Raw genomic sequence first — 27,585 nt, forward strand, 5'->3', positions numbered from 1 at the left:
ATTTTGAAGAAAATATTGGTTTACGTTTGTTGTGGATTAATGTTGTAATATTGTTTGCAATATTTTGTAGAACGAAATAAAAATATTTACATTTCGAGTTCCTGCTGTAACAACAAAATGTAAATTCATTACTAACAGTCTAACTTTATTGTACGGACTCGATCAGATTTACTGCTCGATTTAGTGAATAAGTGAACAGTGGACATTTTTGAAGAGTGAGTAGCAATTTTATTTAACCGACATTATTTATAAAACGGCACCGAAGAACCAGAAAATTCTTAAATTTATTGTAGTATTATTTTTTAAACATTTTCTGTCTGTGATTGTATTCAATTATACTAGTCTTCAGTCTTGTGATTCATTTATATTAAATTAGTCACCGACTAATGAATTAACACAGTTTATATTGCTAATTGTCTGATCAGAGAGTACCTACGTATAACTATCCTGGAGATAAAGATAAATTAAAACCTAACTACTTCACAACACCCAAAGAAGTTAAAACCATATTTACTTAGCATTAGGACACATATTACACAATTAACTCTGTATAATGTCTACGGTATTGACTTTGAATTCATTATGCGGTTGACCTGTATATTACTTAGGCTTTTAGTTTTGTTGTCTTTATTATTTCATTTCTCGAACAAATATATTTTTGTTGTCACATTTGGACATACTTTAAAATCTACCCACATACATACGTACATTTTTCCCATAGACGTATGGGAAAAATGTAACTAATGACCAAAGAAAGCCTTTCGGTCATCCTTACAAGCTTCCCTTGCTGCATTCATATCCATACATCTTGTCATACAGGACCTTGCCTTAAAATTTATCAATTTATAAACAGTCATCTAAAACTATGACGTCACAAGTTCTTTGTCCAGCCGTCTGTCAACTCATTTATGTTTATTTTTCCACCACACTTTTTTATACTATTCTTAGTTATAATTATCTAAAAGCAAGACATTTCTTTACTTTAACAAAATCCACAATTTCAAAAATTACATTTCCTATATAACATACCAGTTCCAAACTATTATTTGCTTTAAATACCCGCTGATGCAAGGACTTCAAGTGATGTTGCATCTAAATCAATGAATCGTAATCTATTCAGACTTTCTAACTATCACGATGACAACGACCGGCAATTCGCAATACAAAGGTGGAACATTTTTCTAAACCACTTAGGCAACGTGTTACGAGGCGTGCCGTATCGATTGGTCTCGGTATACTTGTTCTTTTATCTTAATGGGACGACACTTCCCAAACAAATGTAGCTGACACAGTTACTGTAACCCAATAGCGTTGCAGGTCAAGTTTGAAATTGTGGTGTGTTTGATCTTCCTAGATTTTTTTTTATTATTAAATAAATTAGTATCGTTGAACAAATCACACTCTCATACATATTCGATTTGAGTATTTTAATGAAAAAAACCTATGAATTGAAATCATAAGAAATATACACAAGTGTTATTGAGGGAAATCAAACTATTTATAAATAAAATAATTATACACACTCTTAAATCCTTTCTAAATCTAATCACTAAAAAGCTTGTTGTATAAAAATAAGTCAAAACTTAATAATTAATTGCTCATGGATATCAACCAGTTGAACACGAGACTTTGGATGAAAAGTAAAGGATAATGCATAGAATTACAAGATGAAACCAAAACACACGTGTTTTGTGCCATTTACCCTGAACTAAACATAAGTTACCTATCTAATAATCTACCTAAGGTATTTTTTGAGGTTGAAATCAAGTTATATCTTAAATGAAACCTAAACATAACTCTATATTACTCCTAAGATTTCAGATATAATTCAAGGATTAACAAGACATAAGAGAACAGGTTATATCTATATCGCCTTATTTCATACTTTAACTGCAACGCACGTACATTTGTTTGTTTGCTTTCGCAACTGTGGGGTCAGCAATACTATTATATTTTAGGTAAATAATTACTTAGTCATCCGCAGTGTCGCATACGACCTTCTGTTCTGTTAATTTTTCTGTGTCGAATGCCAAGACCTAAGTGATGACCGTCAATTGGTCATTTTACCTTCAGATTGTTTATTTTAAACTATTACTTATTAGAAGCATGTGGCTAAAAAGGCGTCTAGATTTGATGGGTCGAGGGCAAGTTGGGGTCTGCTGAACTACGAGTAAAATGATGTGCTGCCACTTGATCCATCGAATTTTATTAATTTCAGCGCTGCCTCTTACTGGCTAATCTGCTTTGGAAAGGGATACATAGGGACTAATCTAATAATTACTAGTAAATATTCTTACGAGTATATAGGGCTTTTATTTACTTGTATAGATCAGGCTCGATAGAAATTTACATTTACTTTGTAATAGAAATCTAAATGTATATTAAGCACTGGAGAAAGGCTTAAAAAATAAACAAATTACGGCAAAGACCACCACGTTTTTCCAACAGTCCTAGCCTCACTATTACGTTGTACAACCTCTTTCACAGAATATTTAAGCGGAATTACACCATTCCTCCTCAAACCATAGAACAATCAACAATAGCAGACGTTTACCATTGTTGAGCTATACTTAAAATTCTGCCAGTGTACAAAGTAAATCAGGAATCTAGAGCATTTTGTAATTTACATACTCTTTGCCGACGGTAGGATAGGTGGAATTTAAGGCAATATAGTTTCAGTTTTCTAAAATTACTTATCACATGTGACCTTATTCCGACCACTGTGCAAATAGCAGGCATTGAAAAGGCGTACTGTAAATCATGCTATATAGACAGACTGATAGATACCAGTATATAATCATAACAAACTTAAGTTTGGTCGAAATTATGAAATGCTACTTGAATCTTCTCCCTACGTTTAAAGGCTCAACTGTTCGGACAGTGAGACTTCTAGACTATGCCTTAATTACCCAATCATAGTAGTATTAAACAACGACAATAAAACCAAATTCCATTGATCAAACATACAATTTCAAAATCTCATACCATATCCGGAATCATAAATATTAAATTTCATAATTACTGAGTAATGCAAGTATTCACAATTATATATTCGTAAATAATATTATAATTAATTCCACATATAGCAGAAACAATCGTTTACAATGGTTAATTTAATGCCTACGTACGCCAACACGCCCGCGGCTTGTGATTGTAATGCCAAATTCAATCAAAATTTAGTACCCTTCTTTCATATTAACATGATCTTCAATCTAAGAAACATGTGTTTTCTGGTCTGGTTGTACTTTGCGTCCATGGCTTGTGTGTTTGTAAAAGTCCCCGCGACACAAGAGCATAAGGCAGGAATTCATTTTTAAATAATTTTCCTTAAAATATTTAAGGACAGGCAATGCACCAGTAAATAAGACATACATATATTATTATTATAAATGCAAATGCAATCTGACTGCCTGTCTGTTACGCTTTCATGTCTAAACCGATTGATTGATTTTGATGGAGCGATAAAAAGCAAATCAAAATGAAAACTCGCAATTTGACATTCCAAAAAAACAACTGTAATAGAGGGTGAATTTCATACACAAATAAAGATCGTATACTGCAATTGTCTTCGTGAATCCTGGTGCTCTAAATAATCACAAATGCGAAAGAAAAAAAAAACATACCTTAAAACATTTAATCATTAAATATCAAACCCATATAACATTTGCATAATGAACTTGCAAATCTAAGAGCACGTAGCAAAGATAGATAAACACTAGAACAAGAAGGACATCGGTCATTACGCATAATAACCAATCAGCCAACAAAAACATCGAGACGACTGTGTTGACTTAATTAAATCATTGTTAGTGACAAAATACTTCATCAATGTCGTATGTTTGGTCTAAATTAGAAACTGTAGCGGGTTTCTATTTAAAATTTTAATAACTAGGTTATGTGGGTTCATGTAAGGCATTGACTTTAACAAGTGTTTTTCATTAATGAACTACTTTTTGTAGTAGATATTGTACTCAAACTAGGGACTTATACACCTAACAAAGTAACGTTACACGTCTGTAATCAAACATTGATCCGGAAAAAAATGCCTTTCCTTTTTTATGTTTTGCAAGGGTCCAAGTACACGCCCTTGTAAATATATAAGTACACCTTATAAATGTAATTAAAAACTTTTTTATTTATAAATGAACTCTTTGTCTCACAAAAGTAACTTTGTTCCTTTTGACCGTACTAAATTAATTGGTAATTATGTTCACGAACTTTAACTTCTGTAAAAAGATGAATAACAGATTCATTAACTTTAAAAGCATAGTTAAGTAATATTTCACGAGAATATTATCATATTTATCACATAACCATTACTTTGAATGTAGTACTTTAATTCGTACAAATGAATAAAACCTTTAACACGATTTTTAAATTAATTACTTCACAAAACGGTACTGGAACTACCAAAAACATATTAAAATGTATGCACACGAATAAATAATTACACATACTTACATAATAAAACAATTAACTATGAACAAAAATGCCCAACGGATTCAATATTTTTTAACGACCATTGACAGAAATCGCTTTTGCCTTGTGCCGCGGTCATGTTGAATTCTACTGGTCCTACTTGAATGCCTTGAGCTTCTTCAACTAAATGTATTTCACTGACGCACAGACAACCGTAAATACCACATTTACGATAATTATTTAATTCATTTTATGGTACCATGATTCTTTTACTGACAGGCATCGTATAATTGACGTTTTTTAAGCGCCTGCAGATATTTTTGCACTAAACAAACTGATGTTTGAGGAAAAATTGCTCAGAAAATCTTTGTTCGGTATTTCCAACCATCATGTCAGTCAATACTTTAAAAGTAGATCGGTGTTTGCTATATTTATTGTTCAAATACAACTTTACTAATATTTCCTTACATTATTCTGAATATGTAGGTACAACAAGTTTGACATTGGATCACCTGTTTCATCTATGTTGACTTTATCAGTGCATCCGAACCAAAAAAGCGAACTTATATCTATTTTTTTCCTATCCTTGTCCCACGATTCTTTAGGTTCATTATGTCTTCTCAAAAACATGATGTTAAGGGGATTTGACTGATGTTTTACAACTGTCAGACTGACGTCAACCCTTTTGGGAATTGTGTTTTCGCACGGGGAAAAAGGGAACCTAAATGCATTTTAGATTATGAAGTGTCAATTATGATAAATTATGAAAATAAATTATAAATAATAAAAAATTGTATGTCCTAGCGACAAGACAAGAAGAGATAGCACTGTAAACTCTTTATTCTCTAAGACCACATTTTATGTATCACGTATTTTTGACAAATTAATAAATTTGATCTGAGATTGTAACTATATTTGTTACACATTTCATAATCAATTTAAGATGCTTTTGCATACAAGACAAATAAATTGTCATACACCGCTACTCTTGCGAAACTTACTGTTTGATATGTAAATGTAATATTTACAGAAATGATTTCATTACTAACACTCGTGACCGAACCATTTGGGTTAGAGCTGTCGTTTGCATAGTTTAGCCTTTTTTCAACATTGCATTCGTTTGTTATTAGAAAATTCATATTTGGATTAAGTGGTTTTGTCTGTCTTGTTGTTTACTGCTAGACTGTTGATCCGTTTTTGCAATACGAGATTAATGGTCGCTGATTTTTAAATTTATATTATTATGTCTTCTGTACTCACGTGGGGTTAAAAATTTATACGTCCCATGTAATAGGAATAAGTATAATAATATGAATATGCTGAGAATTTAAAAGACAAAAGTGGGTGTGTTTTCAAAAACCTTTTCCTACACCATCGGATCTTATAGATTACACAGAATAAAATAAATTAAAAGACTTTCTTTCTAAAACAAGCACTAACCGCTTATTTTAAAGACAAGGTTGCAGCCTAAAGCTAGTATATTATATTGCACTTCAGTGACTCATTGACCTGAAGATGTCAATATTTATTTAGACATCAATATTTCAGAATTACTCAACAACCGTTAAAGGTTTAAGTTCACATACGAGTATATATAAATTTTGTAAAAGCTTAACCTTACGACAACTTTCAATGTCTTCAGACTAATTTACATTTATTTTGTAATATTAGTTCTGTGGTTATAGTAGAACATCTTTATCTATAAATGAGAATTGTAGCAATCTGCTTAACATATCAATTTGGACTATTTTTTTTACCAAAAGCCATTTATAATAGCATGTATTTAAATAATGGTGTCTCTTTTAGTCGCTCTCAATTAATTTCGAGATATTGATCATTTTTGTAAAAGCATAACTGGTCTGATCTTATGTATATAATATGTACGTATGTATGTATGTTGCTGAGAGCATCTGTATCTATATAGCTATTAATACTTATTTAAAATGATGACCTTGACCCGTTTACAACTCAAGCCCTAAAGTACATATGTACATAAATGTTTTACCTAAGTTCAATCATCCCAGTTCCACGTCACTCTTGAATAAATTTATTTTCATAAAGAATTACAGAATTATGCTACAAATTGAATACAGTAAGTAAATGACTTATCATGTCAAACTTGATTAGACTGAAATGATCACGTCAAAGTTGTCAATTTGTCTTTAATGAGTTTTGATTGGTCAAAGCTATTTGAACAGTCTGACACCTTTGACATGATATAACATGTCTGTTTTATCCGAAAACTAAGACATGACTATTCTAAAGACATGACTGTATAGATACTACGTATCCTCCAAAAATTGTTTGGCTGTAATTTTTTTTATAGACTAGGTAAAGCTTATAAGGCATTTTGGTAATTAATCATTAGCAAAGCATTAATTATCAACTCAACGGTTAATACCATAAACATGGAAACGATTATTAATTGATATTTAAATGTTAATAGCATTAGCGTTGCACAAATAAAGATTAATAAGCGTCACATTGACCTCGAGAGGTCACCTGATGTTTTCATTATGACCCTATTATGAAATAGTGACCCCGGCATGAAATTTAAATTGATTAATATTGTAATTTGGAGACTGTGAAATGATCTGACTCATGTTTTCTGCTAATACTGATAAATGATTTTGTTCAAATTAGGACTTATTTTACGGTTGACGGCTCATTGCCTATTACATGTAGGTTCTGCGTGATTATGCAGTTTTACAAATGAACATTATACGATTTCGTTAACAGTTCGAGTATAAAATCTCTTTGACATATTTTAAAACAGTTTTAGAACTTGTTTCTGATCTTGAGCGTTTAAATAGGTAAAGGAATAAATACTGTGCCTATATTTTCTTAATACCTTTTAAAACAAAATATTACAACAGCGACCGTGTCATATTAAACTAACCACACTTTTGTTCGCTAAGTCTATTATAGTTTCCCCAAAACAATAACTAATATCTCCCTTTCTGTCTATTTCAGAGGTTGTCACTGCATATAGCAGTGGTCATCCTAGCGGTGTACCACACCTGCAAAGCGGACCGACCACCGCGCGCCATACAGTTTGGTTCAAGCCAGAATTATGCGGTATTAGGGGAACCAATCTCTTCGCCATTGAACGAAGACGGGTATTTTTACCCGAAGCCTAAGATACCGTTCCCGCCGCCGCCACCACCACCGCCAGTGACAAGGCCACCACCTCCACCTCCACCACCAGTGACGAGGCCACCACCTCCACCTCCACCTCCACCACCAGTGACAAGGCCACCACCGCCGCCACCACCACCGCCCACAAGGCCACCAGTATCTCAGACTACTGGCTACGTTTACGACAGACCTAGCATACCATTCGAAATACCAACAAGACCACCCCCTCCGCCCCCTCCGCCGCCGACGAGGAGACCACCACCACCGCCGCCGCCACCCACTAGGCCCCCACCACCGCCACCGCCGCCGCCTACTAGGCCACCACCACCTCCCCCTCGACCAACAACTCCAGCTCCAACTTACAGTACAATAAGGGATGTTTTTAGAACGACAGGTTACTCGTACCCTACTCCAGTGATACCTTTCACGTACCCCACAAGGCCGCCGCCGCCACCGCCACCGCCGCCAACTAGGCCACCTCCTCCACCTCCTCCTCCACCAACAAGACCACCCCCGCCGCCTCCTCCGCCACCAACTAGACCACCACCTCCCCCTCCACCACCACCAACAAGACCTCCAACTACCAGACCGCCACCAACATACAGTACAATCTCCAATAACTTTAGGACCACTGGTTATAACTACCCAACACCATCTGTAACTTTCACTTACCCAACAAGGCCACCTCCGACTACCAGGCCACCCCCACCACCTACTACTCGGCCACCACCACCGCCGACTACACGCCCTACTCCCCCACCAACTACCAGACCACCCCCTACATATAGCACAGCTGGTTACTCCTACCCAACACCGACGGTACCTTTCACATATCCCACTACTACAAGAAGGCCACCAACCACATACAGAACCTTCCCACCACCACCTCCAACTACAAGGAGACCATCAACATATATACCACCACCACCTCCTCCTACTACAAGGAGACCACCGCCACCACCACCAACAACTACAAGAAGACCCCCACCACCATCGACTACAAGATTACCAGAATACAGAACCACTGGATACAGTTATCCTACACCTCCAATCCCTTTCACGTACCCTACTCCTACCACTACTAGAAGGCCGCCACCTCCACCTACAACAAGGCCACCAACTTACAGGACTCCAGCTACCTACTTACCGCCTCCAACACCTACCAGACCACCCCCTCCAACAACAAGACGTCCGCCACCACCGCCTCCCCCGACTACAAGACGGCCCCCGCCCCCTCCACCTCCACCACCACCCCCGCCAACTACAAGACGCCCACCACCACCAACAACCACAAGAAGACCACCAACTTACAGCACGATTAGAAATGAGTTCAGAACCACTGGCTACACTTACCCTACTCCGACGATTACGTTTACTTACCCGACTACTACTAGGAGGCCTCCGACTACACAAAGAACTTTCCCTCCTCCACCACCCAGCACGAAAGCGCCTGACTACCTACCTCCGCCTCCACCAACTAGGCCTCCAACTAGGCCACCACCTCCTCCTCCCCCGCCACCAACTCGGCCGCCACCACCTCCTCCACCACCACCAACGAGACCACCACCCCCTCCTCCACCACCGCCAACAAGGCCACCAACTTATCGCACTCCCGCTACATACTTACCTCCTCCTCCCCCTACTAGGCCTCCGACTAGACCACCACCTCCTCCTCCTCCACCACCAACTAGACCACCACCTCCTCCTCCACCACCACCAACAAGACCACCAACTTACCGCACCCCTGCCACATACTTACCACCCCCGCCCCCTACCAGGCCTCCGACTAGGCCACCACCTCCTCCTCCTCCACCACCAACTAGACCACCAACTTACCGCACCCCTGCTACATACTTACCTCCCCCTCCCCCAACTAGGCCTCCGACCAGACCCCCTCCGCCACCACCACCACCACCTACAAGACCACCACCACCACCACCGCCACCACCTACAAGAGCAACCTACTTACCTCCTCCACCACCAACTAGACCAACACCGCCACCAACTAGAGCAACGTATTTACCACCTCCTCCACCCACTAGACCACCACCACCACCCCCGACTAGACCGCCAACTCCACCACCAACCAGACCACCACCACCTCCAACTAGAGCCACGTATTTACCGCCTCCACCCCCAACTAGACCGCCCCCACCTCCTCCACCGCCGCCAACTAGAGCTACTTACTTACCACCCCCTCCACCGACTAGGCCACCACCACCACCGACAACAAGACGTCCACCTCCCCCACCCCCACCAACTACCAGGCGGCCGCCACCCCCTCCTCCTCCACCACCCCCTCCTCCTCCACCACCCCCGCCGACCACAAGACGGCCACCACCACCTCCAACCACAAGGCGACCACCGACTTATAGCACGATTTTAAATGAGTTTAGAACCACAGGCTACTCATATCCCACTCCATCGATTCCGTTCACATACCCAACGTCTAGACCACCAACTCCACCACCGACTAGGCCACCGCCACCTCCTCCGCCGCCGACTAGACCACCAACATATTTACCACCTCCACCACCCACGCCACCACCAACTAGACCACCACCGCCGCCTCCTCCACCACCAACTAGACCACCACCACCACCTCCTCCACCACCAACTAGACCACCTACTCCTCCCCCGACCAGACCGCCGCCACCAAAAACAACAGGGTACGAATACCCCACACCTAAAATTCCTTTCGAACTCCCCACAGTGAGGCCATACATTCCACCTCAGACCACGGTCAGACCGTACATCCCCCCACAAACTACAGTTAGACCATACATTCCACCACAAACGACCAGGCCTCCCATAAAAGTGTATACGCCACCACCGCCAGTGTTCACCACGAAACTGCCAGTATACATACCGACCACGACGAGAATACCATACACGACTCGACCACCATTTGTGGAAGATAAAGGATATTTCTACGACCGACCATTAGTACCATTCGTTTATTAGTTTAGTTTAAGAGCCTGTTGCACCGATATTTAGACGAAAAAGAAATCGTGAAATTGCCTGTACTTGGCTTGAGTCAATTTTATTTTAAAGTGCTCAACAATGAAGTGAAATATTAGTAATTTATTGGGATTGAGAAAGAAACTATGTAGTATGGACTCTTTTATAAATATGTACAAATTTCATATCTAAATCGATGATTTACTTTTTTCATTAAAAGTAAAATGATCTACCAAAAAGTGCCATTTGGGTGAAATATTTTTGAACAAAACTACCAAGCTTATTTATAAGATATTGTGCAATATAATCGGGTAGAAAATAGTCGGTGCAACCAGGTATTGATTAAGTTGCCATATAAATTGTGATACCAAACAAAGTACTACGTACTAAAAGTCGCAATATTATTTTTGTTTGTTAATATGTTTTTGTATGTATTTAGTAACTAGTTATACATAATTATACGTATATGTAACGGTAATACTCAAATTGAAACGCGGAATCACTGCCTTTAACTAATTCTACGTTGTAAGATTGTAAAATATTTTTTTTAATAAAAAAATGTGTAAAAAAATAATTTTAATTTTGTACTGTCTTTTTACATCCCTCCTGCTTCCTTATTCCCATTTTCCCAAGTAAAAAAAGGTGATAATTTCGTCTGTGTTTGAACATCTGATAGATATTAAGTGCTTGAAAAAAATACTAGCGTCTGAAGCGTTCATCAAAGGAAATAATGTTCTGAAGATTATTAAGGACGAAACTAAGGAAATCGTATCGAGGATTCGTGACTTTATTAGTATACATCCCCAAAATTTGTATTTGAATTGGTTATTCTAAAAAGATTAAGAAAGTGTATAAATATGTAGCATAAACCTCAAACACAATCGAAGCGAAGTAGATAAAGGATAAACTAAAATATTCTCAAACCAAAGTTTCATTCTTTCACATTTTTTTCTAGTCTCGTAAATCATAATGAATCGCTGAAGCGCGAAGGCACAATTAATTATCATCGACACTAATGTACGTGCGCATGCCTAGGAATGTAATATTACCTAAGTGAAAACAGTGAAAAATTGTTGATCGATTAGGACGTGAGCAATCCATCATGATAATGATTTCCTTCGAATAATCTACGAGAATCTAAAAATTTATGAAGATGTGAAAGTCTTTACACGAAGTAGAAAAAATATCTTATATTGTGCGTTAATTTCACCTGTCAATTCGATGGAAGCAAGCAGCAGATACTCTGCAACTTGCTATGACGCCAATCGTCATCAGAAAAAAAACAAATAAATATAGCAATCTTAACAATAAACCTGTATTTAAATACTATGATGAAGAACATGAAACAAACTTCTAAACTATATTAATTAGGTCTGGAACAAAATTTCTGTATTCAGGAGGAATGTTAGAAGCAATGATCCAAAAATAAATGAAAACATTGATACATTTTGGCACATAAATAAATAAATAGCTTTCAATAGTACTCTGGATTTATTTATTTTTGAACCAAAACAGTATAATGTTTAAATTAATAAATTCATAGATACTACCAAACAGTCAAATTGACGTAACACCTACATTAAATCAAAACGACAAACAACGCCATCTAGTGACACACGGTAGAACTAGCAATCGATTGTTATTTACACACTGCCCTGAAACACACTCTGAAGATATAATTAATGGTCCAAAACAAAAAAGTCAGTTCTTTCTTCGATTTGGAAGTCCGTAAGAATTCACCGCGTTGATTAAGTGCCTGGTCATAAAAAATAGCTACTTGTTGCTAGTACACATACTGACAGAAGAAGCACAAAATAATGGTGACGAAACTGATGTCCGTCCATCATTTTAGCACTTATCAAATAAGTTACAGAAAGTGTAGTAAACATCCAGATTAGACTGTAGTCGGCATATTTATTTTTTTCCATAAATTAAATCATTTGAGAGCTTACACACTACTTACTCTTGACTGAATCGAATTCGTAATTTCTTCCAGAAAATAATTTATTCTAAATCCGTTTTTGCCTACTTTGTCTGCATGTACGAAATTAAAACTGTGTAAGGTCGGAAACGAACGTCCGTTTACGAAAATACGTTTTGAAAAACAAACGCGATTTCGTAAACACGGTCTATTGATCATACCGCTACTTAAAATCTACTTGAAAAAATAGACAGGGCGCCTTAAAGTTTTTAAACAGGTAGCTAAGTCAAGTGGAAAATAATACCTATTCGTTCCTGAATTCATCCTATAATTAGTATTCTTCTTATCGTATTGTTAGTGGTCAACCTAATGTCTAAGTTGTTCAAGCTGCCCAAAGGCCTTTGACGTGGCTTACTGAAATAACAATCGATCTTAATTGACAACAACCCGGACCGACTGTTTAGGTACCCTCCGAAGCACGGCGGCGCCCAGTTCAAATATCATTAAGGGGTCACCAATCTATCTTATGACCGCGCCAATGTTTTCTTAACCTACAGACCCACAGTTTAATATGGGCACTAATTACGTACTATATGGCTACCCATCGCCCCTCAGCTTAGCTTCCTATAGTTTACGTATTGTACTAGAAATTGTTAGATTATGTGTCTAATAATCCCCTACGAATGTTTGATTACCTTATTGAATAACCAACTTCCTCGGAGAGAGTAGGTTTGTGTAACAATGAATCACGCTGTCGTAATAAATCTATCGAAATTACCTACAATTACTCATCATTTTCACGTTATCGACGGTTAAGCTATTAGAAAGTAATAAACCACTATTGTAAATCGTATTTGTAGGCATATGGATCAATGATTAGTTTAAATTAGAACATATCTTTTTGAAGTTGAATGAATGATGTATTATAATATTAAGAGATAAATAATACAGAAACCCTGTAATCAAATAAAGAAACAAATATGTGTAACCTTATTTATATGTTGGATCAAAAAAAAGCAAAACATCTCCCAATATTTTATGTATGGGCAAACGTACATATATGCCTCTAAACAATACGTCAAATTCGGGTCGCCTTGGGTAAATAAAAATGTTTCAAATTCATAAAAGCAAAAGTTTCTGAATAATGTAGACATGCATGTTCCTCTGTCACGAGAAAAGTATCTACTATCTTTGACAATGTTTAGAACACAAATATTTTGTAACTCAGGTAAAGAAGACATGGGATATTTTTAATTGCGGGAAATATTTTCACGTAGATGAAGACGCAGAAGCTACTCTTGCATGAAACAGAATAAAACTTTACTTTAGTTTACTTCCCTGCCATATTTTACAAAATTTATTGCACAATCTACCGGCAGTTTCCAAATAACTACTTACAAAAAACGATTCAAAATTAATGATACGTAGATACCAAACACGGTACATGATTTATATAAATGAATAAACTAGAATGCAAAATTTGTTTGTAGGGGTCGTAAAGGTCTTTATTACTAGCAAGTGTCGTTCTTTGGACCCTGCCTACTCAAACGAGAAAACGACGAGATTTTATATACGACTATGTCGGAAAAGTTAAATATACACGTAAATAGCAAAATTGATTTTACTTGAAACATAAAACAGACAGATATAATCACAATCTTTAAGTTAACAACACTGCTTAGAGCTCCACTTTTCTCGCTTCAGTTATTTCCTAGTCATATAGTGTCTTAATTACTAGCTATAGATGTAATAGCTTATTATCGACTTTCATTTCCCTTCACGCTCTTTTTAGCTCGCGGGATTAGATATTGAAACTAGAATCATCAACGACCGATTAATGATCTAATCTGCTGTTGTTTGCTTGAACGCTTGTGTGGTACATTTGGAAAGTGGTTATGGAGTGACCATGTGCCGTGTATCTCGGCGATAATCTGCAACCGAAATAGTCCTGGGCCAGGATTATAGCAGGTTACATGATGTTTACTAGCCAGTAAGGTAAACATCATCGGATTAGACAAATTTTGAGTCTTTTGCCAGACGAATGGCTGGCTGCCTTTATAGTGTTTTAGTTGAGTGTCTCATTGCTTCGCAGAGTTTGTTGCAAGAAGATCTCATTTATTTCATATGAGAAAATACTGTTACTGTCAAATTTTAATTACAGGTTCTTAGGTTACTTAGGTACGCTAGTTCCTGAAACCCTGTATTACAGTTAAACTGTAATGGCAAAATTATATCATGAACGAGTATTTTATTCTTGCGTAATTGAAATAAAAAATGTCATGAACAGACATAACGACTTATAAAATGGGTACTAGACTTCATAAAATTAACGTAATATCCATTAAAAAACAACTATAACCATCAAAATAATAGATTAAAAATTCAGCGACAACTTTAAAGACACTAACTACGTCACAATGGCGAAATTTCTTTCATTATACAAATGATCCGAGCAATTTTTGAGATTAGACGAAAAAATTGCTCTCGTAATAACCATAAGATGTTAGTGTATGTACATGTATGTCGTGATGTGAATAAATTAACTATAATTGTGATTTTCACTGGTGTGTAATATTTGGACGTGTGGGAGCGCTGCCCGGCGCGCTCCGGTGCGTCGCCGCATGCGCTAGTGATGTCAAGATTATATCGATGAAATTTAAAGATTATTATCATAGTAATCAATCATTAATGGAAATTTTATTATTCAGAATGAATGCCAATGTATTCCTGTCATTCTCTATCACGAAATATAAGTGTATATTCACCCATGTGATTATTTATGACTAATCGTTTTAAAAGTAATAAATCCTCAGTGCTAGCGGTTTTTTTTATTAGAAATTACTTAAAGTGACCATTATGTATGTCACACATTTTGATTTTAGATAAATTAAGTAGTGTAGGAATGTATGTAATTTCCGTACAGAGTCAGCCCGTGAACATGGTCGATGCAATTCGATCGAAACTTCTATCGCATTTAAAACCCGTTGCAGTATAACAATATATTGTGTAAAAATCACCAAAATTTAACAGTTTCAAGAATTACACAAATATTTTTTTTTACGACTAAACATTAGTATATTATCTCTCTCGCTTATTTACCGAACACATTATAGTTTAGATTATTACAAAATAATTTAAATAATAATTAGTCTGAAGAATTATTATTTCTCATATTTACTAAAAGTATAGGTACGCCACTAATTATATAATTACAAAAAAGTTTCGAGAACATTAAAATCTGAAATGTCATATAACTCTTAACCTCACATATGAAATAAAAACATCGACATTCAAATCATCGACAAACCACCACCAAAACGAAAGCGTACGCCCCATCACTAAAAGGAAAACACATTACCGTACGACAAAGAATCCGCCACATTTTCAAGCGCGAACGCGGCGAGCGCGCGTTGTACAAACAGTAGTGATGTGACTTGAATCATGTCTAGTGAGGGCTCGGTGACGTCAACCGGCTCCCGAATACGCCAATTCGGCTTGTACAGGACCATAGATGCGAGGACCGAGGAATTCCTAAGATCCTCAAGGAGGAGACAGATCAGGCAAGGATGTGCTTGCGCCGCTATTTCTACAGCGATCACAGTTACCGTTGTTGTTGTGAGTTTCTTTCTTTTTAAAATTGATTGTGTAGTGTTTTGTTTCGATGTTTTGGTTGTGAATAACTCAGTGTCTTTTAGTTCGGGCGTTCTTAAAAATTTGAATGGATATTCGATTTTAGTGTTCTCTAATTTTTGTTTTACATTTATGTGCTGTTATGTTTTATATGGATCTTTCTCCTGTGTCAACAGTCTATCAGAAGTAAACACATCAATTTGTTGGCATTGTTTATTTATTATGTGTCTTTGTTATTAATATTTGTTTGTAATTAATTTCTACCCGTAACTCGCTGTTCGTGCTGAGTGGTAGTTATTAATTGAATACATTATTCAACTATGATTGTGATGATAGGCCAAACACGTCAGGTTAATAACAGCTCAAGCGACTGCTTTTGACGTATTTATGTTATAAATCAATTAAAATGCAAACGTTATGTATTGTCGATAAGGAAATATAAGTTGCTAAGCCGTTAGTGAAGGATTTATTAGTAGTCATAATTTTTTTACTATCTAATGTTTCAACTTACAGTCAGCAGTGTTATTTACTGTTCATTGATTGATCAAGGAAGTATGTGAAATTTAGCATAATTCTATTTCTAATTCAGTCTACGGAAAGTAGAGTATATTTCCTATAAAATTTATTACGGCCGCCCTATTGCATCTTGTACACAGTTTTATTAATATGATTTTTTTCGTGAAACACTGTCAAGTAGTTCAATTCCAGTTTAGTGAGCAATCGTTTCTAGGGTAATAGTCATATCGTCGTTTAAGTTCTATCACAACGTAAGTCATTTTTAGCAATTTTTCAGGAGAGACAAATTTCAATTCCGTCTTTCGATTCTCTAGCCAATGACATCAAAATGTCAAAATTGCCAAAAAAGTACAAGACTTACGTGGTGATAAAACTTAAACGACAAAAAACAAAACTTTATCACTGGTTTGACACAACTTGTCGATATTGTACTATTGTAACCAAATCTGAGTGCCTATGTGAATTCGAACTTCCCCAATAATTTGCTTGCCAGTTTTTTGTCCCAACTCTACAGTCACTGTATCAAGGTGTCGTAGGTTTTCAAAACATAATCAATATTTGTTTGATGAACAGATATTTGTTTACACGATTTGTATGTTTGTAAAGACCCACATGACAGAAGATTAATTCATACAGTAAAGGAGTATTCAAAGTTTAAATGAAAAAGACAGCATAGTTTATCCACATCAGAGTTGCAGTTTCACAGTTTACTGTGCAATTATTATTTGTACACTATATTTTAGTTAAAATAAGCCACCAAAAACATTCTGTAAAAACCTCAAGTCACCCTGTAAAAAGTTGTGAGATCTATATAATACCAAGTCGATTAATCTATTTAGTCTCTACTTAAAGGACCTTCTGTCTTAAGTTATTACGTATGTTATTATCATGCCAATTTAAAAAAAATACCTTTAAAACAAATAGACCGACCTGGCCATCGCATGATTTGATTATTAGTATGTATCACACTACACAGCCCGACAAGAAGTTAATGTTCCTGAAATGTTAATGGCGAATTTGTGTTTTCTTGCGATGACCAGGTCGATCTATTTGTTTTAAAGGTATTTTTTTTTAAATTGGCATGATGCATTGGCACAATGACTGATTAGTTGCTGAAAATCCAGGCTCCTTGCTTTATCCACAACGAAATTATAGGGGTGTCAAAAATAGCCCGAATTGCTCCGAGAAAAGGATGTTACGGCCGTGCCGCTTTTTTTTGTCGACTTGCGGGGGCACTTCCGTGCCCCCAGATAATATGTTAGACAGGTTACAATGCTGTTTAATATTTATCTAACATCTAGTTTGCATTCATATTCATCTTCACCATTATACGAAATCATATTTTTTTACAGACTTGTCAACACTCACGAATTGACGTGCTTTTTCCGAACTAATTTATTACTTGACTTTTCAATCACTCATTGGTTAATTACTCAATTAAACAATTATTTAAGGAATAAAATTTAACGATCGTTAATTATAATTATTTATTAGCTTTACGTGCAAGATTTGCACTTTAATTATAACACACGCAGTAATCAATAAGAAATCAGTCAATAAAGAGAGCCTCCGCTAGTTTTAGAAGCCAAACATGAAACTTGAAACATGTTGGACGCTTAAGGCTAATTCAAGAATTTGCTGTTCATTGTTCAATCTACAAAGTAAAATGAGTGACATTTAATACCTAGTTTCTGAACACTAGCTGACAACTATTGACCTACAACAATGATAAAATCAATCTATGAACATCAAAATATATAACTCATAGGTGACTGACTGACATAGTGATCTATCAACGCACAGCCCAAACCACTGGAAATTTGGCATGCAGGTAGATGTTATGACGTACTGACGTAGGCATCCGCTAACAAAGGATTTTGACCAATTCTACCCCCAAGGGGACAATATAGGGAATGAAACTTCTGTCCTAAGTCACAAACCACGCGGACGAAATCGCGGGCAAAATCTAGTCAATTTATAAAACTCATTGTTACTAACTAATATTCCATTCACATTGTACATTGCCCTGTTGTTTTACTACAATTTTTTATTTAGTAAACATCGAGTTTATTCTGTCATTACAAATTCACTTCCTTTTTATTTGGCACGCGCTATTTGCTATTACGTAAAACTGAACGACAATCGTTGTCATACGACGGTTAAGAGAAAATATTTTAACTACTTATGTACACGCATCGTGATGATAATGCTTATGTATTGTTGTTAAATTATTAGCATAATAGACTGTACAGTGACAGGTAGGTTTCTCATGAAATGACCGAAGGTCCGAAAGTTGGAAACGCAGTAATAATCTTGGTAGAGGAGTTTTAGATTGTAAACCTTGCATTTGATCTTGTGAATTCATAGTCTCCGGTCAATTCTTGGCTACCGTGGACAAACAGCTTGGTTGCTACTTCTCGTATAACGAATGTCGTTAAATCCTAAAAAAAAATATTGCACCATTAGGCTCCGATTGCCATAATTATTACGTCTTGTTATGTTTCCCTCACTGAATAATTAAAATCCGGCCGTTAAAGAAAATCTGTTATTCAGTCAAAATATGTCTGGATGAAGTGACTAACATCATTAAATGTTTTCAAATATTAAAACCAAAATGCCTACGACGGTGGCGTAATTGGATAGTTTAGGATAACAGCGCCGAATTACGAACTAAAAAATGTGCTCAAGTCCTAGTACTTAAGTTAATCGTGGTAATTAAACACCGACAATAATGAAATCGGTCTAGATCTGTCTCTATAATCAACGTACAAACAAGAAAGGTGGTGTCATAATGTCAAAGCTGGATGCTCACTTGACCAATCGCCACGCAATGCTCACTCACATTATTACTGCATCAATACCGTTGTTCTGTCAACAATGCGTATAATTTCTTCACGAAATACCAAGCTATTTGTCAATTGTAGTTTCGCTTTTATTTTCATCCGGTTTTCGTTTACGTCATAAAGATTTAAAGCATTTTTTGTAGAATAAGAAACCGCTTTGTGGTTGGAAGATGTTATATTTTCTGCAAAAGTCTTTGAAGGAATACAATGGTTGAAAAATGCATCGGGTTTGCCAGATTTCATCTTTTTTCTATTCGGTAATCCTTCACTTAACTCTTTCAACTGTCCATCTCATTATATTAGCGGTAGTTTATCTATTTAATAGTGTCAAAACTCAAATACAAAAACGCTATTGAATAGATAAACTATCGCTAAATGTACCTCAGAAACCGGGGGTTAGTCTGCCAAAAACCGCCATAAAAATTAAATCACTTGCCGCAAAAGATTTATTCATCTATTAATATTTATTTTCTATTTTAAGTAAACTCAGTGTTAGTTAATTATATTTACATTGACTTAATTTAATTTTACATATATGTAAACCAAAACTGCCAGTTCTATCAACAAGTCTATACTTATTTTAATTTCCATCTTTATTTCAACGAACTGTTACATTTTTACATAGACAATTCTAGCATCCTAAACCTGTTGCGCGAATTTCTATAGTCGCTAATATAGACAAGTGAGCATTTTGTATTTATAAATTCTGGTAGAAATTAGTTCTTGCAAAAAATGCCTGGGGCGCTGATTGATTTTTAATACGGAATCAACCCATAGCTTTTGGTGTTCGATAGTTAATAGTAGAAGAAAATCATCCCTCTAATTTTAAATATCTCCCAACATTATCTATACTAATATTATAAAGCTGAAGAGTTTGTTTGTTCGTTTGTTTGAACGCGCTTATCACAGGAACTACTGATCCGATTTGAACTCTCTGTCTCTTATGTGACGCAAGCGAAGTTGCGCGGGTCAGCTAGTAATAAATATTTTGTTATTAGTGATGTTGCTTCGTTAATTAAAAAAATATAGTGTAATAGTGACAGTAATGACAAAGCATTAATTAGTACTCACGCATGTCTTGTCATGTCATGTCATACGCATGCAGAAGGCACAGTACACAGAACCGAAGTCCTTCACACTTTTCACTTGCATGTAAAGACACCATACCTAATACAGAACACATGCAAATTGTACCAACACGAGATGTTCAGAACAATGTGGTTTAACATATCGTAATGTGCATACTTTCTGCTTTCTTGCCGCCTGAGCACTGGCCAGCCACCGTGACGTCAGCATCTTAGTGTCTAAGTGAAAGGTTTTTGTGTTCATTTGTTTGTTATTCATCCAGGATTGTGTAGATAATGGTTATGTGTGAATGGAATTTTAAATTAGGGTATTAGATAACGGCGGGTAAACAAAAAAGTAAATTTCTTGAGGGCATGTTAAGTCCCCAGCTCGCACTTGGTCAGCAAGGTGGACTCAAGGCTTAACCCCTCCCTCGTTAGGAAGGGACCCTTGCCCAGCAGTGGGAACATTAATGGGTTAAATATTTTTAAAAACCAACGATTTTAATAAGTCTAGCACAATATTAAATGACTGTAGAGAACTCTATTATCAGCATTATTATTCTATCTCTCTGCTGCAATTTTTTTATTAGTACAAATATTTTTTTGGTAACATAATCACTAAAGCCTCACCCCGCTATCTCTAGTCATCAATGTTATATACCAATCTTAAAAATGGAAAACTGCAATTCAGCAGCCACTTTTATAAATTAGCCCATTGCTTCACTGAAAAATTGCCTGAAATACTGCTGCAAAATATGTACCAATGTTAGACAAACGTATAGACCATAAATAATAGTTACACAAGTTATATCATCAAATTATGAGCCAATAACTAGCAGATGTAAGCAAATCGCTGCATCTTCTGCTATTAAGATAACAATTGATGGCCTATAATCCGATTGTAAAGATTTATTGCGGAATAAATTATAGTTTTATTGTTGTAAATCTGTGAAATAACTTCTTATTACTACGTTTTTTGAATTCTTATGTAAACACGTTTATGTGCTTTACTTGTTCTATAATATTGTTTTTTTTTTATCTTGGCTTTATTAATGTGTGTTATTTCGTCTATCACTATTGTTATCGAGCATTCGTTTCTTGATTCACTTGTTTATATGAAAATTTGGTACTTAATTTTTTACCATTTAGTAGGTACTGTAGATGTGTCTAAATGTAATGTTGAATAATTATTGTTGTGTTATATGTTCGGGTAAGTGACTGATTTTGGTTGTAATAACATTTTTATTTCTTTATGGAATTGTTTAACATCACTTTTCTCTCTCAAGAACTAAATAGGACATGTTGCAAAATATACATAAATAGAGCTTTAATCTTCCAATGCAGCAGATGTGATGCCATAATAGTAATAAGTTTTAGTAATTCCATCACCTTTTTGATTTCAGAGTGTAATACTGGTGTACGAGTACAGCATCAACTCAGAATTAAATGTTCATAAGAAAATATCCATAAAACCGAACTGGTTTGGATTGATGAATGAAAGTGACCTCACGCAGATAGACACAAAATATACTAAGAAAATAAACTTTGACAGAACGACACTCAAACTCTTACCAATATTATTAAAAGCTTTGAACAAGAACAGATATTTGGAGAAAATTATAGATGACAACTCAAGTTCAAGTCCACCGTATGAATTAAGAGATGATAGCAGTAGCTACTTCAAGAAGAATATTTTCGCCGATGCAAGCAATTGGTTAAAATTACCCTCCCCAATACTAGAAACTAAAACTTCACAACTGAAACGCCCTTCTCAGAACTTAGATTACCTCAGCAAAATAAGAAAAATAAAAAACTACGAAAAGAGAGTCTTGAATTATTTTGACAAATCAATCAATGAGAAATTAGCTTACTTTAGGACAGGCCAAGCTCAAGGAAATGATATTGAGTATATAGAAAACCCAACAACTAAAATGGTTTCGACGAAAAAGAATAAAACTAAAAAGCATTCTGCAACTTCTACTGCAAGTACTACTACAACTACCACTACTACAACTGCAGCAAATCTTTTGAAAATCAATAAAACTAAAGTAATCATTTACAAAATTGATAAAAATGAGAAAAATAATTGCATGAAAATGAACTCTAACAAAGCAAAAAAAGACGAAAACAAAACTGAAGAACATTTCAAGTGTAAATGTCCACACAACGTAGGGTTCCTATTAAACAAATTAGTTAAAAGCTTACAAGAATTAGTTCCGAAGTTAAACGATAGAATAAAGACTTACGAATTATGCAAATCTAAGATCGAATCGGAGAACCTTCAAACAACAACACAGACATCAACATTTAAAATTACTTCGGAACCAACAACAGAAGATTTTTTTGCTTTTCCAACTAAAGCAATAGCAGTGACGAAAATGATTACTTCAAAGCCGGCCGAAAAAGTGACTAAAAAACCAAGGAGACAGCACAAGCGAAGAACAACGGCACGGTCAACAACACAATCGGTTACGACAACAACTACGGTTAAAACTACCAGTACTACGCAACAGACTACGACTGTTCCAGAAACTACTACTATTGAAGAAGAAACAATTCCTTCAAGTACAAGTTTCCTTGTACCCGATAGTTCTACCGTCAACGATTTAAAAGGTATATCTGCTGAAGATGTTACGTTACAGTCTTCAACGAGTACAAAGGCAATACTAGAAAACACACCCACAAATCCTTCTACTGCTTCTGTTGCTACGACTACAGACAACTCACAGAAAACCACAGAATTAATTATACCGTTTAAACCTGACTTTGCGTCTCATGAAACTAGCAGAGAATTAGACTCTGTTGCTGTCATACCAGATGTAAAAAGGCCAATAATAGCATTATTCAAAAACGAAGTCTATGATGATGAACCTTATACTACGGCGAGAATAACAAACGACTTCGAAAATTTCGATGAACCTGGATTTGAATTTGTTAATACAAAACTTATGATATCACCGGTATATAGCAATAACAACTATAATAAATTAAAGACCAATATGAAAAAAGTTGGTCTGAAATCAAAACCTCCGAATCACCATCCAGTTGCAAAAAACAACGTAAACATGATGAAAATAGCTGATTTGATTTATTCAACTAAATCAACTACAGTTAAGAAGGCAACTAAACCGACATTACACACAACTCTTGAAAACGCGGCTCTTGAACCCGTTACAGTTTTTGAAAGAAGTAAAAACATTAACAGGGTTTCAGGATTTTTGAAACATTTGAAGGATAAATCAACCAGGTTAGATAAACGGTATGAAGCTATATATACTAAAGAAGCAGACGCAGATCCAGGGATTAATGACGGTATTACTGAAGACGACTTTCAAGATGAATGGTCAAAACAACCAGAACTGATGGAAAGGCCTGCTGTTAAACCTTATAACAAATCGAGGACTGTTTATGATGCTGAGTTGCCTATGCCACTTCCATATAATTTGGAAAAAATGAAATATGAAGACAAAGTAGTAGCACATGCTGTAAATTCAATGTTACCACCAAGTAGACCGCTATACCTAGAAGTGCGACGTAATAATGACTGGAAAACTGACGACCATGACGAAGAATACGATCTAAATTTAAATGTCGGCAGTAATGTATTTGATTTACCAAATATTATATAAATAAAAAAGTATTATTTAATTTTCTGATTCTAGGATATTTTACGCGTTACAGATTTATTATTGTTGTCCTTTTTGTTATTATCAATGTTGTTGAAGTGTAATAAATGTGATTAAATATGAATTAATGGTTTTCTTTAAATTACACGCCTTACAATTAAGTGATGACTAAGAACTAATATTGATTTATTACATTTTCAGGTAATTCTACTGATCTACGAATACGCGATTGCTGTAGAATGGAGTTTAGTACAAAACAAGCGAGGTATAAACGGAACAAGCGGGATTGTAGAAGATCAGCCATTCGCCGACAGACTCGACCGGAGTTACTTCGGATTCGACCAAGAATATTTCGAACGAATGCCATTATTAATAAATGCTTTACAAGAAAACAGTTACATAGATCCCTTGTTAGAAACAAGCCCTGGACCCCAAAGTAAAGTAAGACGAATTAATGTTACTGTTATAAAAACTACCACTAAGCCTACAGCAAGAACCGGTCCTGTAAGAAGAACAAGTCCCAGGCCTTTCTACTTCGAATACAGACACCCAACTCCTATACCATTTAGCAAAACATATGGATCAAGAACTTGGGTTGAAAGATACCGTAATGAAGAAAGATTGAAGAACATAAGGCAGATAATCAAATATTTAGAGAACACGATCAACGCCAAAGCAGGCGATATGCATACTGCGAAGCCTACTGATAAGACTGTCGCTTTCAGTGGTATTTACGTAGAACCTATGATAGAAGACAAAAATGTTGATATCAAAACAGACTTACAATCAGCTAGTTCAGATAATCTAAAGAAGTTCCACCTCAATCACCTAGCAGATCCACTCTTCAATTTTAAACCAGAAAATCCCGGAGATGTTAACCTGCTAGCGGATGACTTTCTAAGATTTGCTCCGATTCCAACTCCTAGTCTTATCGGAACTAACAAAAGATATCCAATGTTTCGACAGATTCCACCCCAAAACAGGATTTGTCAAGATAACAAGTGCGAAGAGAAAAATAAAGAAAATTTGCTGCAGAGTTCTAGTGAAATTAAATCAACTGAAACACCACCAGCCGGTACTACGAGATCATTTAGCGTAATGCTAAATTTATACCCGTTAAACAGCAAAACAGAACATAAGAAACCAGAACCATTAACAACTACACCATCCATAAACAAAATATATCTTACGACTTCACGACCATTGATACAATTCAAAAGAAAATCAAATGTATCTTTCAGAAGAGTTTATACACCTTACAAAAGGCCAAGATATTTGAGTAAGTTAATAAATAAAGATTCCAAATTGGAGAAATCTAAAGAAACAAGGGCAATAGACCCCGACACGCAAATGATAGTCCACGTAAAAGTGTATGACGAAAAGAAAGACGAAGCTAATGAAACTAGTAGTACAGTCTCTAGTACTACTACACACTATACTACTAGTAAATTTACTCCATCGATACCTATGACTCAAACAAATCCCTACACGACCAAAGCTCCTATTGAATTCTCAACGTCCCAGATCGAAGATTATCACGTTGGCAGTTCAGGCTACATACCACTAGTGACTAAGTCAGATAAATCTTTGCCTAAAGTAACAACAGTACTGCCATTTTTTGATTCAACTACTGAATATTGGAATTCACCTACCGAAGTTGTAAAATTTGACATTGAGGACGCAAAAGTGCCGACCCAATACATTGATTTAATAAACAATAAATTCAATGAAGGTGAAATGGAGATGAGCAGGAGAAATTCCGGTGAAATGGTAGATCGCGAAAGATTATTGGAAGAAATGAATGCGACAAAAGATGAGGTACAGACAAATAGAAGGAATTTTGTTAAAACGCTTGAGAGTAATGTAGAGCCGAGTACACTAGTAGTGAAATTGAGGAATGATTTCAGTAGATCTACAACACAATTATCTTCTAGTAGTAAAGAAGAAGAGAAAAGCGTTGAAGTGACTACTCCAACTGTTTGGACATACGTGCCTCAAATTAACGGTCATTATAGAAGCATAAATCAGAATTCAAGGAATGTGAACAAATGGCTCAACGCAGATCCTGAAAATAATAGAAAAAAGCGGCTAGAAATGTCAGTATCGGGTCTTAATACTTACGTTCCAATGTATGTAGAAATTAAAAGGAATAATACCAAATCAGAGAGCGAAGAAAGCTTTGAAGAAGATGAAGATGTTAAAAATAATTAGGTTATTGTATAAATGAATATTGTTTTGAAATTATGACGTTGGAAAATAGCTGTTGTAAATTTTGTTATAAATATTTATTCTTCCTTGTGTCCCACCGACTAATTTGTTACTATGATTCTCTTGTGCTTAATTTCAACTATGTGGGCACGTTGTAAATAAAGTTAATGAGGTAATTTTTATTATTGTTTTATTCTTGGACAACATTTTGTAGTTCATGAGTGATTCGTAGGATATTATGTACTATATCATTGACACAATGACAATTCGTTTAGAAATGTAATGAACCCCAAAGATATATTTACCTATGAAATTTACACATACACGATGTCATAGGAAACATTGTCCCACGTATATGGTCATAAAATAACAAATAAATTAAATGTCGTTACCATCCCTTAAAATGTTATATACCTACTAGTTAATTGACGGGATATGGAAAACTAAGTTAAGATAGGTATTAGACAACATACTGAGGAAGGGAGGACTACTTTTTTGATACAAACAACGTAGGCTGAGCGGTAGACATTAGACGTTAGTAATGACTTGTCCAAACGACTGCTATACAGAACCAGACTGTTAGGACATTCAAAAATATCTAGTGATTAGGTATTATACTACAGGCTACATTCAAAATTAACCAAATAAGTATTGAGACCTTTTATATAATAAGACCAAATAAGTTCTATAAAACGATACCATAGCGCAACTCAGAACACTGATACAGCGCCGTCTTTCGATCTAAAGTAACAACTCCTATTTGCATCTTTTAGCCTTCAATTAATAACAAATTGGTAATATGATTCCCGGAGAAAATAAATAATTATATTTTACGATACATCAAAATCCGATAAAAAATCAATAAGAACACAACATCATTGTACAAAACACTATACGGTAAGTATTAGAACTACATAGTGCCACACGTTTGTAAGACATTCTAGCCAGAGTTTGTTCAATGTACTCCTAGCAATGTCTTAATGTGCCAACAGATGGCGTGAATGATAAAATTGGTATAACTGAAGAATTGTGACGAGGTAGGGTTTTATTTGGTTTTCAGCACAGTATGTACATCAAACACATTAAGCACGTTCTGATTAAGTATCTATTAGTCAAATACACCGCGTTAACACTTCCGGTCAGTTCCATCACCCATTAAATAAGTTAGCATAACTTTATTCATACATTTGCTGTCACTTTATCTGTCAGATACGCTAAAAGAGGCATAATAAATTGTGAAGTGTGAACCTGGCTGC

General features: G+C 35.8%; 2 protein-coding genes across 2 annotated transcripts in view; both read left to right on the forward strand.

Moving 5' to 3' along the window:
- Nucleotides 1-11,098, forward strand: part of LOC142972748 (uncharacterized) — a 42,722-nt gene extending 31,624 nt beyond the window's left edge. Inside the window, exon 2 of the mRNA XM_076114008.1 lies at nucleotides 7,393-11,098. Coding sequence (XP_075970123.1) covers nucleotides 7,393-10,521 — 3,129 coding nt within the window. The 3' untranslated portion in view covers nucleotides 10,522-11,098. The remainder of the gene's footprint in view (nucleotides 1-7,392) is intronic.
- Nucleotides 11,099-15,802: 4,704 nt separating this feature from the next.
- On the forward strand, nucleotides 15,803-26,511 carry LOC142972749 (uncharacterized). Its single transcript, XM_076114009.1, has 2 exons — nucleotides 15,803-16,054; nucleotides 24,323-26,511. Exons 1-2 carry the CDS (start codon nucleotides 15,881-15,883, stop codon nucleotides 26,330-26,332), a joined length of 2,184 nt encoding a protein of 727 aa, XP_075970124.1. The 5' UTR covers nucleotides 15,803-15,880; the 3' UTR covers nucleotides 26,333-26,511.
- Nucleotides 26,512-27,585: the final 1,074 nt, after the last annotated feature.

Source organism: Anticarsia gemmatalis, chromosome 5 (assembly GCF_050436995.1).
Source record: "Anticarsia gemmatalis isolate Benzon Research Colony breed Stoneville strain chromosome 5, ilAntGemm2 primary, whole genome shotgun sequence".
NCBI lineage: Eukaryota > Metazoa > Arthropoda > Insecta > Lepidoptera > Erebidae > Anticarsia > Anticarsia gemmatalis.

Excerpts from the sequence above, each read along its gene's own strand:
- LOC142972749 (XM_076114009.1), top strand. The coding sequence starts at position 15,881 with ATGTCTAGTGAGGGCTCGGTGACGTCAACCGGCTCCCGAATACGCCAA. Across the intron at positions 16,055-24,322 it reads TCACAGTTACCGTTGTTGTT|GTAATTCTACTGATCTACGA; the intron begins GTGAGTTTCTTT and ends TTACATTTTCAG.